We start from the raw sequence: 16,617 nt of genomic DNA on the forward strand, positions 1-16,617 counted from the left end.
CTTCCAGGATATCAGAAAGCAAAAGGTTAGGATACCAGAGTATTAAATGCAAGCTACAATGTCAAGTACATTAGAGGACATGAACTGTAGATCTTCAGTTTGCACTTCAGCTATTGGCATTTGTGTGAAAAGCTATAGTCAGTTGAATAATATGAAAAGAAATGCAGCTGTGCACCAGCGCTGTCCCATGTGCCCCTGCAGGCGTTGTCCTCTGTGGACAGGAGCCCTAATTGAGGGCAGTGGGACTCTGCAGCGCACCCAGAGCTGAGCCTAGCTGGGTGTTCTCCTAGTCCTGCCACAGGCTAGCAGTCTCGGCAGTACTGATGCCAGTGGGCAGCCCCAGGTCTCCCTCCCTCGCCTCCACCATCCCTGCTCTGCCAATGCAGGAGAAGTTCCCCTCTGATATGGTTTAACTGTGCCCCCACCCAAATCTCATCTTGACCTGTAGTTCCCATAATCCCCATGTGTTGTGGGAGAGACCTGGCGGGAGGTAATTGAATCATGGGGGTGGTTACCCCCATGCTGCTGTTCTTGTGATAGTGAGTGAGTCTCGTAAGATCTGATGGTTTTATAAAGGGCAGTTCTCCTGCACACACTGTCTCGCCTGCCGCCATGTAAGACATGCTTTTATTCCTCCTTCACTTTCCACCATGATTCTGAGGCCTCCCAGCCATGTGGATCTTTGAGTCCATTAAACCTCTTTTTCTTTATAAATTACCCAGTCTCCGATGTATCTTTATCAGCAGCATAAGAATGGACTAATACACCCTCCCTCATCTACTTTTCCATCTGGCTTGTGGGGATAGGATGAGCCAGGCTCCAGAGGAAGACAGAGGCTAGGTAAGGAGAAAAGGGAAAAGGAAAAAGACTTCAGAGAGGAGGGAAGAAAAGGGAGTTGGGGACCGTGGGTTGGGATGTGGATGGAGAAACAGGAGAGAGTTAAGGAGTCAGTATGAGGAGACTGGGCTAAAGGAGGAGGCAACACATCTGCCTCCTGACAGATCTCTCCCAGCTTGTCCTGCAGAGGTGCAAGAGAAATGCAGTGCATTAACTGTGAGGATGCACGTGCTTTCTTCAGATGTGGAGTTTCAGATAAGGAAGCCAGAGTCAGACCCCGTAAACTAACAAGTCCATTTCCGCACAACTGCCTTTCTGCTCCAGAGCTTATCGCCCAGAAGACGAAGCTGCCTCCTCACGCTCCTAACTTCTGCCTACCCTTCCCAAGTCCACTGTGCTTGAGACAGTCATGTCACGTTGGCCTTGCTTTTAAAACACCCTAAAACATCTTTTTTTTTTAAAGCTTTATTTTGAGAATATGTCTTAGTCATCTTTTTTTGTGTGTATTACTGAATTTAAACTTGTTAAAATTTATCAACAGCACTGATCTGACGTGTGCGTTTGGATAACTGTGTGTGGTTTTGGAAACGCAGTTTAGTTGCGTGTTTCAGTGACTGCATGTCCCTGTGCTGAGCTCAGTCTGTGAGTTCCCGAGAGCATCCACACTGCCTTAGCGCTATGGGAGTGAGGCCTGTGGGGACTGCAGCCATGATCCTGACCTACAAGGACCTTAACTATTACATAGTAAAACGAAACTGAGGCATGTAATGATGACATAAACAATTAATATTAAACTGTGTGGTTGACTTCACTGTACTGAAGATTGTGAGTCACTCCTCTTGTTTTTCTTTGTCATTTTTAATAGTCAGCCCAGATCAATAGGTATTAGTTTCTGAAAGCCAGCTTCTTTCGTAAGTGCTTAGAAAGCATTAGGATAATCGTGAGTTGCATTTTATCTTTTAATGTGTGAAAGTGTTGAGACTTTTTAGTTCAGACTGTTCATTTAAGCTGGATGTTTTTTCTTTTCAGTTCACTTTGCTAAGCTTATATACCTAATTTTTATTCCTACATCTGTTTCTTCTAGAAATAGTCTAAATCTAGGTTTCTATTTCCTCATGAGTCTGACTTCCATGCTGAACACTCCACTGAAACTGCTTCTCCTCAGACTGCAAATGACCTCCTCTTTGCTGAATCCAGTGGTTACATTTTAGTTATTATAAACGATCTTTCTTTTGATGTGATGTTGTTGACCACTTACTCTTATGTTCTTGGAATTCATCTCTCCTTAGTTGCTGTGATACCAGTCTTTCCTCTTTTCCTTTTTTTCTGCCTTATAATGGCTCCTTCTCAATCATCTTGCTCGACTCCCATTCCTCTATTTTTAAAATATTGTTATTCTCCAGTGTTTGTTCCCCAACCAAATCCACCTCGAACTTGTATTTCTCAGCTCAGACTGCTTTTCTTAGCTTCTGGCCTATATTAGCCACATATTGGATGTTTGTACAGAGTTGTGGGTGCCCTCCTCACCAGTATCCACCCCCTCGCCTGGCCATATCTATTATATTACCTTGACGGTTCACCAGACCATCCGTCCTCCACCTCCCCACTGTGTTGCCAGTACCACTTTAAACCATGCCATAGAGTCCCTGTCCTGGACTTCATGCCTGAGGGTGTCCCATTCTGGCTTTCAGCCTTGCCCTTCCATGTGGGGCTAAGGATTTCATAGGGCCAAGGGGATGTGCACACCCTGGCCTCCACCCTCTAATCTTATGCACTAGCTACACAGGACCCCAAAAACAGTCCTTACAACAAGCCTCTTTCCCAGGCCTGCTCTTCCAAGAGTAGGCTGCGTCCCTGCTGTGTACTTCCTAGGCCTAAGGGATAGCTAAGGGGCAGCTATTTGGAGGGGATAGATGGAGCTTAGATGGAGTTTGGACCTTCAGCTCCACATGTATATATGCAAAGCCCTGATATATAGACCAGGGCCAGAGGTCAGAAGAGAAGAAGGACATGCAGAGACCTCTGTCTGTATTCTCGTCATAGGCAACATAAGCATAGGGGCAGGCCAAACCATTGCCTTCTTTTTCTTTATATTCCTGCTACAGTGCTGGTAAGTGATCCTTCACCTGCTTTTAGGGATTCTTAAGGGCAAGGGCTTTAGCTTTTTAATTTTACATTCTCATTTGCCTATCACAGTGCCTACCCAACACATGGTGACTGCTCAGTATATGTTTGTTGACTTCAGTAATAAATGCATAGTTAACATTTTATAATTATATTATTTCCTTTATTATCATTTTAAAGAGGTTATGGTAATGTTCATGTGATTTTATGATGTCTTAGGGTCAGTATTTTTCCAGAAAAAAATATATCTCTAATTTTGCATTCCTATTAAATGGAAAAATTAGACTTAATATATAAAGCAGAATTTTATTTTTAAATATCTTTTTATGAATTTATTTCATAAAATGGGGTTTGTTAATGATAGGTGGTAGAAAATAGTGTCAGGCAAACATGAAAATCTTGATACTACAGATTACTGTAACATCACAGTCCCCAGTACAACAGTGCTTATGACCAGTTGTAACACATTAGAAACTGCTGAACCCTGAGGGATGCTAGGATATAAGTGTCAGAAGGAGCAGGACTGAGTTCTGGAAAACTACAAAGTGCTGGGAGGAGTGGGACTGGGTTTCCCTGCCAGGTTTCTCATGAATTCAGAGGCTAACTAGTTCTCCTACTGAGCTTGTTTATGAAGAGTGGTGTATGATGACTTTTAATGCAAAAGCATGTAATTATCTAAAATTGGAGTAACTTTACAACACCACATAAGCTTGTTTTAATTCCTGAGATGATTTTTAACTATAACCTATATGCCCTAGATTGGCCTCCCAAGTTCAAGGACCTTTAAACCAAGAACCCATCTGAAGTGTCCCTGGTGCTATTCCTTCTTTGGATACTACTTTAACACGTGCTGTGTCGTAGTGAGAAATGTTCTGGTCTAAGAGTCGAGTAAACTGGACTTGGATGGCCCTTAAATTATCTGAAACTCACACATTCTCTGACTCTTAGATTTGCTGCTTGGATAATAGTCTATTTGTGATTCCACTGAGAGGTATCAAAGAGTTCAGCCATGGGAATAATTTGAGTTTTATTCCTTAACTATGAGGAGCTTCCCTCCCTTCCTTCCTTCCTTCCTTCCTTCCTTCCTTCCTTCCTTCCTTCCTTCCTTCCTTCCTTCCTTCCTTCTTTTCCTTCTTTCTTTCTTTTCTTTCTTTCTTTTCCTTTTCTTTTTCTTTCTTTTCGTTTTTTCCCTTCCTTCTTTCCTTCCTTCCTTCCTTTCTTTCTCTTTTCTTTCTTTCTTTCTTTTTCTTTCTTTCTTTCCCTTCTCTCCCTCTCTTCCTCCTTTCCTTCTCCCCTTCCCTTCCTCCCTCCCTCCCTCCCTTTCTTCCTTCCTTTCTTCTCCTCTCCTCTCCTCTCCTTTCCTTTCCTTTTTTTCTCTTTTTTTTCTTTTTTTTTTTTTTTTTAAGACAGAGTCTCGCTCTGTTGCCCAGGCTGTAGTGCAGTGGCACAATCTTGGCTCAGTGCAACCTCTGCCTCCCAGGCTCAAGCGATTCTCATGCCTCAGCCTCCTGAATAGCTGGGATTACAGGCATGCGTCACCACACCCAGCTAATTTTTGTATTTTTAGAGGAGGTGGGGTTTTGTCATGTTGGCCAGGCTGGTCTTGAACTCCTGGCCTCAAGTGATCCACCCACCTCGGCCTCCCAGAATGCTGGGGTTACAGGCATAAGCCACTGTGCCCAGCCAGGAGTCCTGCTTTCTAATCAGTCTTTTTGTTTGTTTGTTTTTTATTTATTTCTTCCATGTTCTTGTTCTACCCTTAACATTTTTAAACATAGTAAAGTTTACTCATTCCAAGTCTTCTTCTAGTTGACACGAGTCTAATACCTCATAAAAAGTATCAAGTATCAAAGCAGTTACTTTATGAACCATCACACACTGTCTCATTGTTGTGCCATCACAGGTAATGATTAAAACCACTTAATGATGTTATTGCTGGAACATTTCTATAATAAAACTGCTGTGGGACAGCTTGGGTTCCACTGGCTTTTGGAGGAAGTAAACAGTTTAAATTGTTTCTGTCATCTAGAAAATAATTCCCCTTACACAGGGAGATTTTTAAACTCAATTTTAAATTGAGTTTTTTAAATTTAGTAGTATCAATGACACTTGGAGCTATGTTGCCTTCATGTAATTTTTCCGACATTATGAAGCTATGGGCAGCCCTAATTCACATATTTCACTTCCCACTCTTGTGTTTCTACATTAGGACACTTCCTCTCCCCATGTGCTTATTTTTCTCTTCTGCGTTCAGAAAACTTTTTTTTCTCTAACTGGCTTAAGATGGCACTTTAAAAAAAGAGGATTTGAGACACACATAGTGCTTAGAAAGCAAAACAAGCAGAAGAAAAAGATGAGTTCATATCATGAAAATGTCACATGTACTGTCCCTTCCCTTTCCTCTACCTCCAGGGCAAGAGAGGTTGACATGTCTCCCTTTCTTGCCTGTGCTTTCTTTGGACTTCTGGCCTCTTTTCTACTTCAAGGCAGCTCTTAAATGTGAACATGTATATTGGGGGTGGGGAAGCAATGGGAGAAAAGAGTTGGTCAACAAGGAACAGGAGTGCTAAGTAGAATATTGGGAAAAGGTCAGCAAGAGAACAAATGGAATGGAAAAAAGGAAACTACTTTTCATTAATCCTTACAATTTAAGTCAGAATCGGAGTATGAGAACTGGAAGGGACTTAGTGATCCTGTCATTACAGTACCCTAACCTAACAGATGCTCCGTAAATGCATATTCAACTTAAATTGATCTCCTCATTTCACGAGGAAGAAATGGAACCCCACAAAGTTAGGGCTAGCTCTGAGCTCAGCTGGAACCCAGGTCGTCCAGTTCCTCAATGACCTTTTCTATTAGAAGATACTTCAATGACTCTTTCATTTTTTGTATTAGCACCATTTGGCAAAGAGTGGGTATGAAATGTTGAGCTCAACTGTAAGGCTGGTGGCACTTAGTAGGTCTGTTAATGAGTGGCAGTCTAGTAGAAGGAGTATGGATTTTGGAATCAGACCTGGATCTAAATTTCAACTCTGCCTGTCAGCACTTGGGCAAGTTTCTTAATCTTTCCGAACCTAGGATTTTTCATCTCAGTAAATGGGGATCATAATAGCCACCACTTAGTGTTGTTATAACAACTAAATGAAGCAAGGTTCTAAGTACTTACAAGAAGTACTTAGTTTGATGTGTGGCACAAATCATAGGTGACAGTAAATGTTTGTGAAATGAATAAATGGTAACTATTGCTATGTTTGATCTCCCTCATAGGGAGTCAGCATACCTTTTTTAGAAGGTAAATCAACATGTCTTTTAGGCATGTCATATTCTTTATAGATAGGTATACTTATTGACATAGTTAAAAACTGCTGTTTGGCTCATTTTTTTGGTCTTAGAAAATGCCTGTTTCAAATACCTCACAGCCTTTTAATTTTTAAATTCCAGATTAATTCATGGAGGACAGATGTTAAATGGATTGGCAGGTCCAACTGTAATGAATGCAGCACCATTTCTCTCCACGACGTGGTTTTCTGCAGATGAAAGGGCTACAGCCACAGCTATTGCATCAATGCTCAGTTATCTTGGGGGAGCATGTGCATTTTTAGTTGGACCACTTGTTGTTCCAGCTCCCAATGGGACATCACCTCTTCTCGCTTCAGAGAGCAGCAGGGCACATATTAAAGATCGCATAGAGGCTGTGTTATATGCAGGTAATTTGAAGTTTATTTTCTTCTTGTTATACTTTGTCTTTTATCTCAATCATCTTCACTCTACGTTTTGTATACCAGACACCTTCATATGAAATACTTGAGAGGACTAATATGTAAACTTACATACACTGTGCATTCCTTATCATATGATCTAGAGATGCTTAATTAAAACTTAGCACTCTTCCTGGGAAGTTAAATTTTAAATTTATTATTGCCACATGGAGGGGTATTTCTTAATTTAGTCCTTTTATCTGTTTGCAGTTAAGCACTGTATAACACATTTTCTGTGTCCTCTCTAGATATCAGGATAGAAAACATCGTGATTGACAATAGCCATTTGTTAAACATCTATCTGTTGGTAGATGTTAAGCCCATTTTCTCCCTTGTAGTTTCTCCATTATTGGCCATGTTCTGTAACCTTATTTACCTTGATCATCTACAGTTTATCCTCATTTCCTACTCTCTGTATGTTTAGTCTGTTATTCAGGGATACTGACCTTTCTAAAATATTCTCTTTGAATTATTTTATTTCTAGAGTTGAGCCCTGGTCCACTCTTATAGTATAGTCTCCTACAGATTTTCATAGATATAGCCCCTCTCTCCATATGCCTGTTTATTATTTCCTCTGCATTCAGAAAACTTTTTGTAAGTGTTTACTATATGCCAAGCACTGTGCTAAGCACTAGGAATTGGTAAGGTCAACGATGAGACAATTGTAATACAAATAAAGATATACAGAGGCTGGGAGACCTAACTTGCCTGGGTTTGTAGGGAAGTTGAGGGGGGAAGATAGGCTTCAACAAGAATGTAATAATTAAAGTTAAGAATTTTGTAGGAGTTCACCAAGTGTTTGAGTGGTTAGTGTATTCCATACAGAGGGAACAGTAACTGCAAAGGCAGGGAAGGTATGAGAGAGCTCAATATGTCTAGGGAACTGCAAGTAATTGAGTATGGCTGGAGTGGTATAAATGTTTGTGTTTGGGTATAGGTAACAAGTGGCAGAAAATGAGACTGGAACAATAAGGGACCCAATTATACTGAACCTTGTTTTAACTTCTTTGTTCTCTTATCAATTTCACAAACATGTTTTGAACGCCTATGTATCTGTCACTATGCGAGTCACTGAGATAGGCATGGTTCCTGGTGTAACAGAACTTACAGTGTCCTGAATGGTACAGACAGTTATAAAATAGAACAGTGAGTATTATAAACCAAAGGCCTACAATTGCTCTAAGAGCTCAGAAAGGAACATCTAACCCAGATTTTGGAGGTGAAGTAGAGCTTCCTGGAGATGCAGCATCTAAATCAGAGTCTGAGGAATGACAGAATGATGGTTAAATACAGTAGGCAGGAAGATTACACTATAGAGAAGAAACTTAAAGGAGAAGCCCAGTGAAGGGAGACACCCTGGTACGTTCAAGCCCAGAGTGGCTTAGATCTGGTGAGAGCAGTAGTAGGTGAAGCTAGAGAGGAAAGCAAGCCCCACGCAAACCTTCTAAGCAGGGCTGAAGGGTTTGAGGTTCACCATATTGTAGGCAAAGGCCACACTCTGAAGAATTGTACATCAGAGAGTTATTTGATGACATTTACATTTCAAAATATGGTTTAGAGGGATTAAAACTGAAAGCAGCAGTATATAAAGCATTTCACCTCCTTTACACAACTTACCCCTTTTAAAGAAAAAGTAAAAATGTAAAAATGAGTAAATAAAACTGAACGCAGGTGAAACGTAAGTTTTAAACTTTATTTTGGTCATGTTATTCTTTTTATTGAAAACCTAAGCAGTTATTGTATTTTTTACATGATGTTAACCAGTGTTAAGCATGTATCAGTGGAGTACATGCAGCTCATGGTTCCCATGCAGTCAAGCAGAAGCCCCTGCTCAAGGTTTCCCAGTTACTTCTTCACTGCTTTCATGTTTGCCAATTTGCCTTTCTGAAATACTGTCCCATGACTTAATTCTATTCAAAATACTGTGCTAGAATTGTCATTTTAAAAAGTTAAAGATTCTTAAATTATTCCTGACAAAGGTAACATAAGAAAAGTAAACTACAGATCCAGATCTCAGATGAGTATAAACAAAAAGTCCTGAATAAAATGTGAGCAAACTGATTCCAGCAACATATATCATAAAACGGTTGATATACCATAACTAAATGGGATTTATTCCAGCAATGCAAGGTTGGTTTAACATTCAAAACTCAATTTATGTAATATATCAGCAGATAAAAGGGAAAAAAACATGATCACCTTAAAAGATGAAGAAAAAGCATTTGAAAAATCCAACACCCTTTCAATGAACTAGAAACAATCAATGAATTAGGAACTCTTTCATCCTAATAAAAATCATCTATTAGAAACCCACAAGAGGCCTGGCATGGTGACTCATGCCTGTAATCCCAGCACTTTGGGAGGCCAAAAAGGGAGGATCACTTGAGGCCAGGAGTCTGAGACCAGCCTGCCCAATATAGCAAAACCCCATCTCTACTAAAAGTACAAAACAAATAGCCGGACATGATGGCACATGCCTGTAATCCTAGTTACCCGGGAGGCTGAGGCACGAGAATCATTTGAGCCTGGGAGACAGAGGTTGTAATGTGAGCCAAGATCACACCACTGCACTCCAGCCTGGGTGACAGAGTGAGACTCTGTCTCAAAAAACAAACAAAAAACCTGCAGGTAACATCACATTTCACTTCTAGGGTTATGAACAAGACAAGGATGTCCATTCTTCCATGCCTTTTTAAAACTGTGCTGGAGGTTCTAGGCAGTATCACTGAACAAGAAAAGCAAAAGATACCCAGATTGTAAAGGAAGTAGTAAAGAATGTCTCTGTTGAAAATGATGAGATCTTGAATATAGAAAATTATCTGCAATTCACTAAAAACTGTTAGATCTAAAAAAAGAGCTTAGCAAAGTTTTATGGTACAAGATTAATATGTAAAAATCAGTTGTATGTCTATATATTGGCAATGAACAATCTTAACATACAATTCAATTTGCAATAGCATCAAAAAGAATATGTTTAGGAATAAACTTAACAAATGAAGTGTAGAACGTATAACCTGAAGACTACCACTGTTGAAAGAAATTAAAGAAGACCTAAATAAATGGAAAGACATTCCATGTTCATGTTGAGAGGTTTAATATTGTGAAGATATCCCCAAATTTATTTGCAAATATAATACAATCCCTTTTAAAATCCCAGCTGCCTTTGTTGCAGAAATCGACAAGGCGATCCTGAGTTTACATGGAAATGCAAAGGACCGGCAATATCCAAAACAATCTTGAAAAGGAACAAAATTGGAGAACTCACACTTCTCAACTACAAAACTTACTACAAAGCTACAAGATAACATAGTACTGGCATAAGGATAGGCATATAAATCAGTAGAACAGAAATGAGATTCTAAAAAATAAGCCGTTACATTTATGGTCAATTGATTTTTCAGAAGGGTCCTAAGATAATAAGGGAAAAAGTCTTTTCAGTAAATGGTACAGGAACAACTGAATATCCAAATTCAAAAGAATGAATTTGAACCCCCTTGTTAACTCAAACCTGAATGTGAGAGCTAAAACTATAAAACTCTTAGAAGAAAACTAAAGAGTAAATCTTTATGACCTTGGATTAGGTGAAGCCTTTTTATAAAAGACATCCAAAGCACAAGTGACAAAGGAAAAAATATAAGTTAGACTTCATCACAATTTAAAACTTTTGTGCTTCAAAGAACCCAGAAAGTGAAAACGACAGTCCACAGAACAGGAGAAAATAGTTGCAAATCATATATCTGATAAGGGACTTATATCCAGATTATATAAAGCATTCTTACAACTCAACAGCAGAAAGACAACGCCATTAAGAAGTGGGCAAAGGACTCAAAAACATTTCTCCCAAGAAAATACACAAATGTCCATCGAACACATGAAAAGATACTCAGTGTCATTAGTCATTAAGGAAATGCAAATTAAAACCATGATAAGATACTCTTCACACCCAGTAGGATTGCTAGAATCAATGAAATGGAAAATAATAGTGTTGGCAAGAAAGTGGAGAAATTAGCACCCTCATACATTCCCATACATGGGAATCTAAAATGGTGTAGCTGCTTTAGAAACAGTTTCACAGTTCCTCAAAATGTTAAACAAAGATTACCATACAATCCAGAAATTCCATTTCTAGATATGTATCCAAGTGAAATGGAAACATACACCCATGTAAAAATGTATACATGAGGGTTCATAGCAGCATTATTTGTAATAGCCAAAAAGTGGAGACAACCCAGATGTCTATCTACTGATGAGTGGATTAATAAAATGTGGTATATCTGTACAATGGAATATTATTTGACAATAAAAAATAGTAAAGTACTGATACTCCAACATAGATGACCCTTGAGAGCATTATGCAAAGTGAAAGAGGCCAGTCATAAAAGACCACATGTTATATGATTCCATTTATAGGAAATGTCCATAATACTCAAATCCGTAGGGACTAAAAGTAGAGCAGAGGTTGCCTAGGGCTGGGAGATTGGGAGTAATAGGTACAGAGTTTCTTTTTGGGATGTTGAAAAAATCCTAAAATTGATTGTGGTTATGACTGTACAATTCTGCTAGTAAATGAAAAACCACTAGATTGTGCACTTTAAATGTGTGCATTGTATGTCATGTGAATTATATCTCAGTGAAGTTGTTTACAAAAATGCCAATAGAGGGTCAAAGAATATGAACAAGGCAATCACAAAAGACATACAAGTGGCCAATATGCATATTTTAGGTGCTTATTCAGTATTACTAATAATTAAAATAACTCTAAATTAGAACAGTTCATTAACTTCTTATTGCTCCTCAGATTGACAAAGAATAAACAGATTGAGAACACCAAAAAAAAAAAAAAAAGAAAAAGGAATCTGTTAACAATCTTGTGTTTAAAAAAATAGGAATCTTTAAACTTCTAACTGCATTAAACAGAATTATCTGTGGTTAATTGTCTTATAGGAATGTTGTCCTTTTTGCTAAGAATAGCCCTAGAATTAAAATTATCCAACTGAAAGGACCCCTAGAAATCCCTAAATTCAATCCCTTTATTGGCCTAGAAAGATTAAGGATTTGTTCATATTACAAGCTAATTAATAGCATAGACAGGTCTATATTCCAAGTTTCCTGACTTTTCTACTAGTGCTATGCTTTTCTACAAAATTGGACACAGTTATCAAAAGCTGGAACTTCCAAGTGCCAGAATTATAGAGGGAAAGGTTGGGATGCTGGAACCTTCCCTTCTATAATGGGGACAAGTTAAGATTGTTTGGGTGTTCATTTTACTTCTGATTGTTTAATACTCTACATTAGCTACTCTTGTGTTTAAATTCTATTCTCTGTCTCTTGGTTTCTTATTTTTGGATGCTTTCTTGTTCAGATTTCCCGTACAATCTGTAAATTGGATCTGTCTTACACAGTGCATCAGACTATCCTATCATGAATCAAATAAACCTCCTATCCTGTTATTTCTTACCAGTTTTTTTTTCTGAGTGCCATACTTATTAGACAATCATCCTAGACCTGTTTCACAATCTCTTTTATAGTAACGTATTGTTGGCTTTTAATATTTTCTCCATAAGGCAACATTTGTTTACTTCCTCAATCTTTTTATCTATGTGCCATAGCACCAGCATATGCATCATTGTTAGTATAACCTCTAACCAATTACTTGCTGAAATTTGTATCTTAATATATTCTTTTTTTTTTAAACTAGACTGAGCAATCTTGGCTAGATACTATATTTTGCTTATCTTTATGAGCCTCAGACTCAGTTGATGCTTAGTAAATATTTGTTAGATAAATGAATACCTGAGAGGCCGGGCATGGTGGCTTACACCTGTAATTCTAGCATTTTGGCAGGCTGAGGCAGGAGAATGGCTTGAACGACACTTGAGCTCAGGAGTTCGAGACCAGCCTGGACCACATGGTGAGACCCTATCTCTACAAACAATAAAAATAAAAATTAGCCTGGCATGGTGGCATGCATCTGTGGTTCCAGCTACTTGGGAGGCTGACGCTGGAGGATCACTTGAGCCCAGGAGGGTCAAGTCTGTAGTGAGCCATGTTCATGCCACTGCATTCCAGCCTGGGTGAGAGAGTGAGACCCTGTTTGAAAAAACAAATAAATACTTGAAGTATTCAACTTTTTGTGTGGCCTGGTTAACATTTTACCTATCCTTTTCTTTCAGAATTTGGAGTTGTCTGCTTAATATTTTCTGCAACACTAGCTTATTTCCCACCCCGACCTCCTCTTCCTCCCAGTGTTGCTGCAGCTAGCCAGCGGTTGAGTTATCGGAGAAGCGTCTGTAGATTATTAAGGTAAATTTACTGAGAGTCATTGGATGGCTTTGACTGACACCTTCAAGATAACTTCAGATTTTTAAAAAATAATTTAAGATAGTAATTTTTCAGCAACCTATTAATTAGGTAGTAATTGATAAAATACTAATTGAATATTTTAGATTTCCTACCAGAAATCTATCTTGAAAAATCACCAGAAACAAAAACCTCTATAATTTTTGCCTTCTCTGTATATCACCTGTACTATTATTTGCTTAATGTTTTAAAAATCAAATATTTTATTTTTCTTAAATAACTTGATTTGTATTTGAAATTGTGTGATATAAAGAATCCTATATCATACAGTAGTGTCTATGAAATCATGGATTCTATGTGTTATACTTTTCCTAATATGCACATTATTTTAATTTATTATGTATTTGTTAAGGCATATTAAAATAAGCAGGCAATAGTCAATACAAAGTGAATAAAATAAATAATATTATTCTCATATCAACTGAAATCATTTTATGTACCAGCAGTAGGATCATACTTTAAGAAGCCTAATATGTTATTTATTTTTATTGGTATAACTTAACTGTAGTTAGATTAAACTCTGCTCTTGAAGGCTGAAATGCCCAGTACTGAATTTAATTCTTGGGATATATAAAACACCACTATTGGTTATGATTTGCAATTGGACCACTATACTTTGTCATTTGAAATTTTTTCATAGTTAGTTGTGAGGAGTTTTTATTGATTCTTCCAACAGCTCTCTCTTAATTGATTCTTTCTTTTCTTGAGTTCCTCTCCCCAAATGGTAAGTTTCTTGTGGTAAAGAAGTAGTATCTATGTCTTTATATCTGCTGCAATAATACTGTCCAATAGGAATAAAATGCAAGCCACATGAGGAATCTTACATTTTCTGGTAGTTTTCAATAAATTTTTAAAAGTCAAAATCATATCAAGCATCTTCTCTGACCGCAGTGGAATAAAACTAGAAATCAACTCCAAAAGGAACCCTCAAAACTGTACAAACACACGAAAATTAAACAGTCTGCTCCTGAATGATTTTGGGGTTAACAATGAAATCAAGTGGAAATTAAATTCTTTTGACATGAACCATAATAGTGATATAAGTTATTAAAACCTCTGGGATACAGCAAAAGCAGCGCTAAGAGGAAGGTTTATAGCACTAAATGCCTACATTGAAAAGTCTGAAAGATTACAAATTGACAACCTAAAGTCACACCTCAAGAAACTAGGGAAACAGTAACAAACCAAAACCAAAGCTAGCAGAAAAAAAGAAAAAACAAAGATCAGAGCAGAACTAAGTGAAATTGAAACAAAAAATACAAAAGATCAGTAAAACAAAAAGTTGGCTATTTGAAAAGATAAACAAAATTGATAGCCCATTAGCTAGATTAACCAAGAAAAGAAGATTCAGATAAGCTCAATTAAAAATGAAAATGGAGACGTCTCAGCCAATGCCACAGAAATACAAAAGATCATTCGAGACTACTATGAACACCTTTATGGACACGAACTAGAAAATCTAGAGGAAATCGATGAATTTCTGGAAACATACAACCCTCCTAGATTAAATCAGGAAGAAATAGAAATCCTGAACAGACCAATAATGAGCCATGAGATTGATTCAGAAACTTAAAAATTGCCAACCAACACATATACACCATGGAATATTATGCCGCCATAAAAAAGGATGACTTCGTGTCCTTTGTAGGGACATGGGTGCAGCTGGAAACCATTCTCAGCAAACTTTCACAAGAACAGAAAATCAAACACCGCATGTTCTCACTCATAGGTGGAAATTGAACAATGAGATCACTTGGACATGGGAAGGGGAACATCACACACTGGGGCCTATTATGGGGAGTGGGGAGAGGGTAGGGATGGCATCGGGAGTTATAACTGATGTAAATGACGAGTTGATGGGTGCTGACGAGTTGATGGGTGCAGCACACCAACATGGCACATGTATACATATGTAGCAAACCTGCACGTTGTGCACATGTACCCTAGAACTTAAAGTATAAAAAATAATAATAAATAAATAAAAATAAAATCAAGCAATAAAAAAATAAAATAAAATATTAATTTGAAAAAAAAAATTGCCAACCAAGAAAAGGCCATGGTCAGATTGGCCAGATGGATTCACAGTTGAATTCTACCAGACTTTCAAAGAAGAATTGATACCAATCCTACTGAAACTATTCCAAAAGATTGAGAAAGCAGGAATCCTCCCTAACTCATTTTGTGAAGCCATCACCCTGATACCAAAACCAGATTGAGAAAGAGGGACTCCTCCCTAACTCATTCTATGAAGCCAGTGTCACCCTGATACCAAAACCGGAAAAAGACATAACAAAAAAGAAAACTACAGGCCAGTAGCCTTGATGATCATAGATACAAAAATCCTTAATAAAATTCTAGCTAACCAAATCCAACAGCACATCAGAAAGACAATATACCATGATCAAGTGGGTTTCATACCAGAAATTATTTGAAATAAGCATGTCAAATGTGATATATCACATAAACAGAATTAACAACAAAAACAATATGATCATCTTAATAGATGGAGAAAAAGCATTCAATAGCATCTCTTTATGATGAAAACACTAAACAAACTAGGCATAGAAGGGACATACTTCAAAATAAAAGCCATACATGACAGACCCACTGCCAACATCTTACTGAATGGGAAAACTTGAAACTGAGAACTGGAACAAGACAAGGATACCCACATTCACCACTTCAGTTTGAAATCACTGGAAGTCCTAGCCAGAACAGTCAGGCAACTGAAAGAAATAAAAGGCATCCAAATTGGAAAAAGAGGAAGTCAAACTATCACTGTTTGCCAGTGATAAGATCATACACCTAGAAAACCCTGAAGACTCTTCCAAAAGACTCCTAGATTTGATAAATGAAATCAGTAAACTCTCAGGTTACAAAATCAGTGTACACAAATCAGTAGCACTGCTCTACACCAACAATGAGAAAGCCGAGAATCAAATGAATAACTCAATCCCCTTTACAATAGCTGCAAAAAAATTAAAATACCTAGGAATATTCTTAACCAAGGAGGTGAAATATCTCTACAAGAACTACGGAGCACTGCTGAAAGAAGTCATAGATGACAGAAACAAGTGGAAACACATTCCATGCTCATAGATTGGAAGAATCAATATTGTGAAAATGACCATACTACCCAAAACAATCTACAGATTCAGTGCAGTTCCTGTCAAAATACCAACATCATTTTTCACAGAATTAGAAAAAAAAATCCTAAAATTCATATGTAACCAAAAAAGAGTCCAAATAGCCAAAGCAATCCTAAGCAAAAGGAACAAATCTGGAGGCATCACATTCCCTGACTTCAAATTATACTGCAAGGTTATAGTTACTAAAACAGCATGGTACTGGTATGAAAGTAGTCAATGGAACAGTCCGATGGAACAGAATAGAGAATTCAGAAGTGAGGCCAAATACATACAGCCAACTAATCTTCAACAAAGCATACAAAAACATAAATTGGAGAAAGGACACCCTATTTAATAAATGGTTCTGGGCAAACTGGCAAGCCACAAGTAGAAGAATCAAACCAGATCCC

At 37.9% G+C, this 16,617-nt stretch overlaps 1 protein-coding gene across 1 annotated transcript in view; it reads left to right on the forward strand.

Moving 5' to 3' along the window:
• Positions 1-16,617, forward strand: part of SLC49A4 (solute carrier family 49 member 4) — an 82,560-nt gene that overhangs the window by 25,007 nt on the left and 40,936 nt on the right. Inside the window, exons 3-4 of the mRNA XM_007985597.3 lie at positions 6,403-6,668; positions 12,893-13,022. Of these exons, the coding sequence (XP_007983788.3) occupies positions 6,403-6,668; positions 12,893-13,022 (396 nt within the window). The remainder of the gene's footprint in view (positions 1-6,402; positions 6,669-12,892; positions 13,023-16,617) is intronic.

The sequence above is a fragment of the Chlorocebus sabaeus genome, chromosome 22 (genome assembly GCF_047675955.1).
Source record: "Chlorocebus sabaeus isolate Y175 chromosome 22, mChlSab1.0.hap1, whole genome shotgun sequence".
Lineage (NCBI taxonomy): Eukaryota > Metazoa > Chordata > Mammalia > Primates > Cercopithecidae > Chlorocebus > Chlorocebus sabaeus.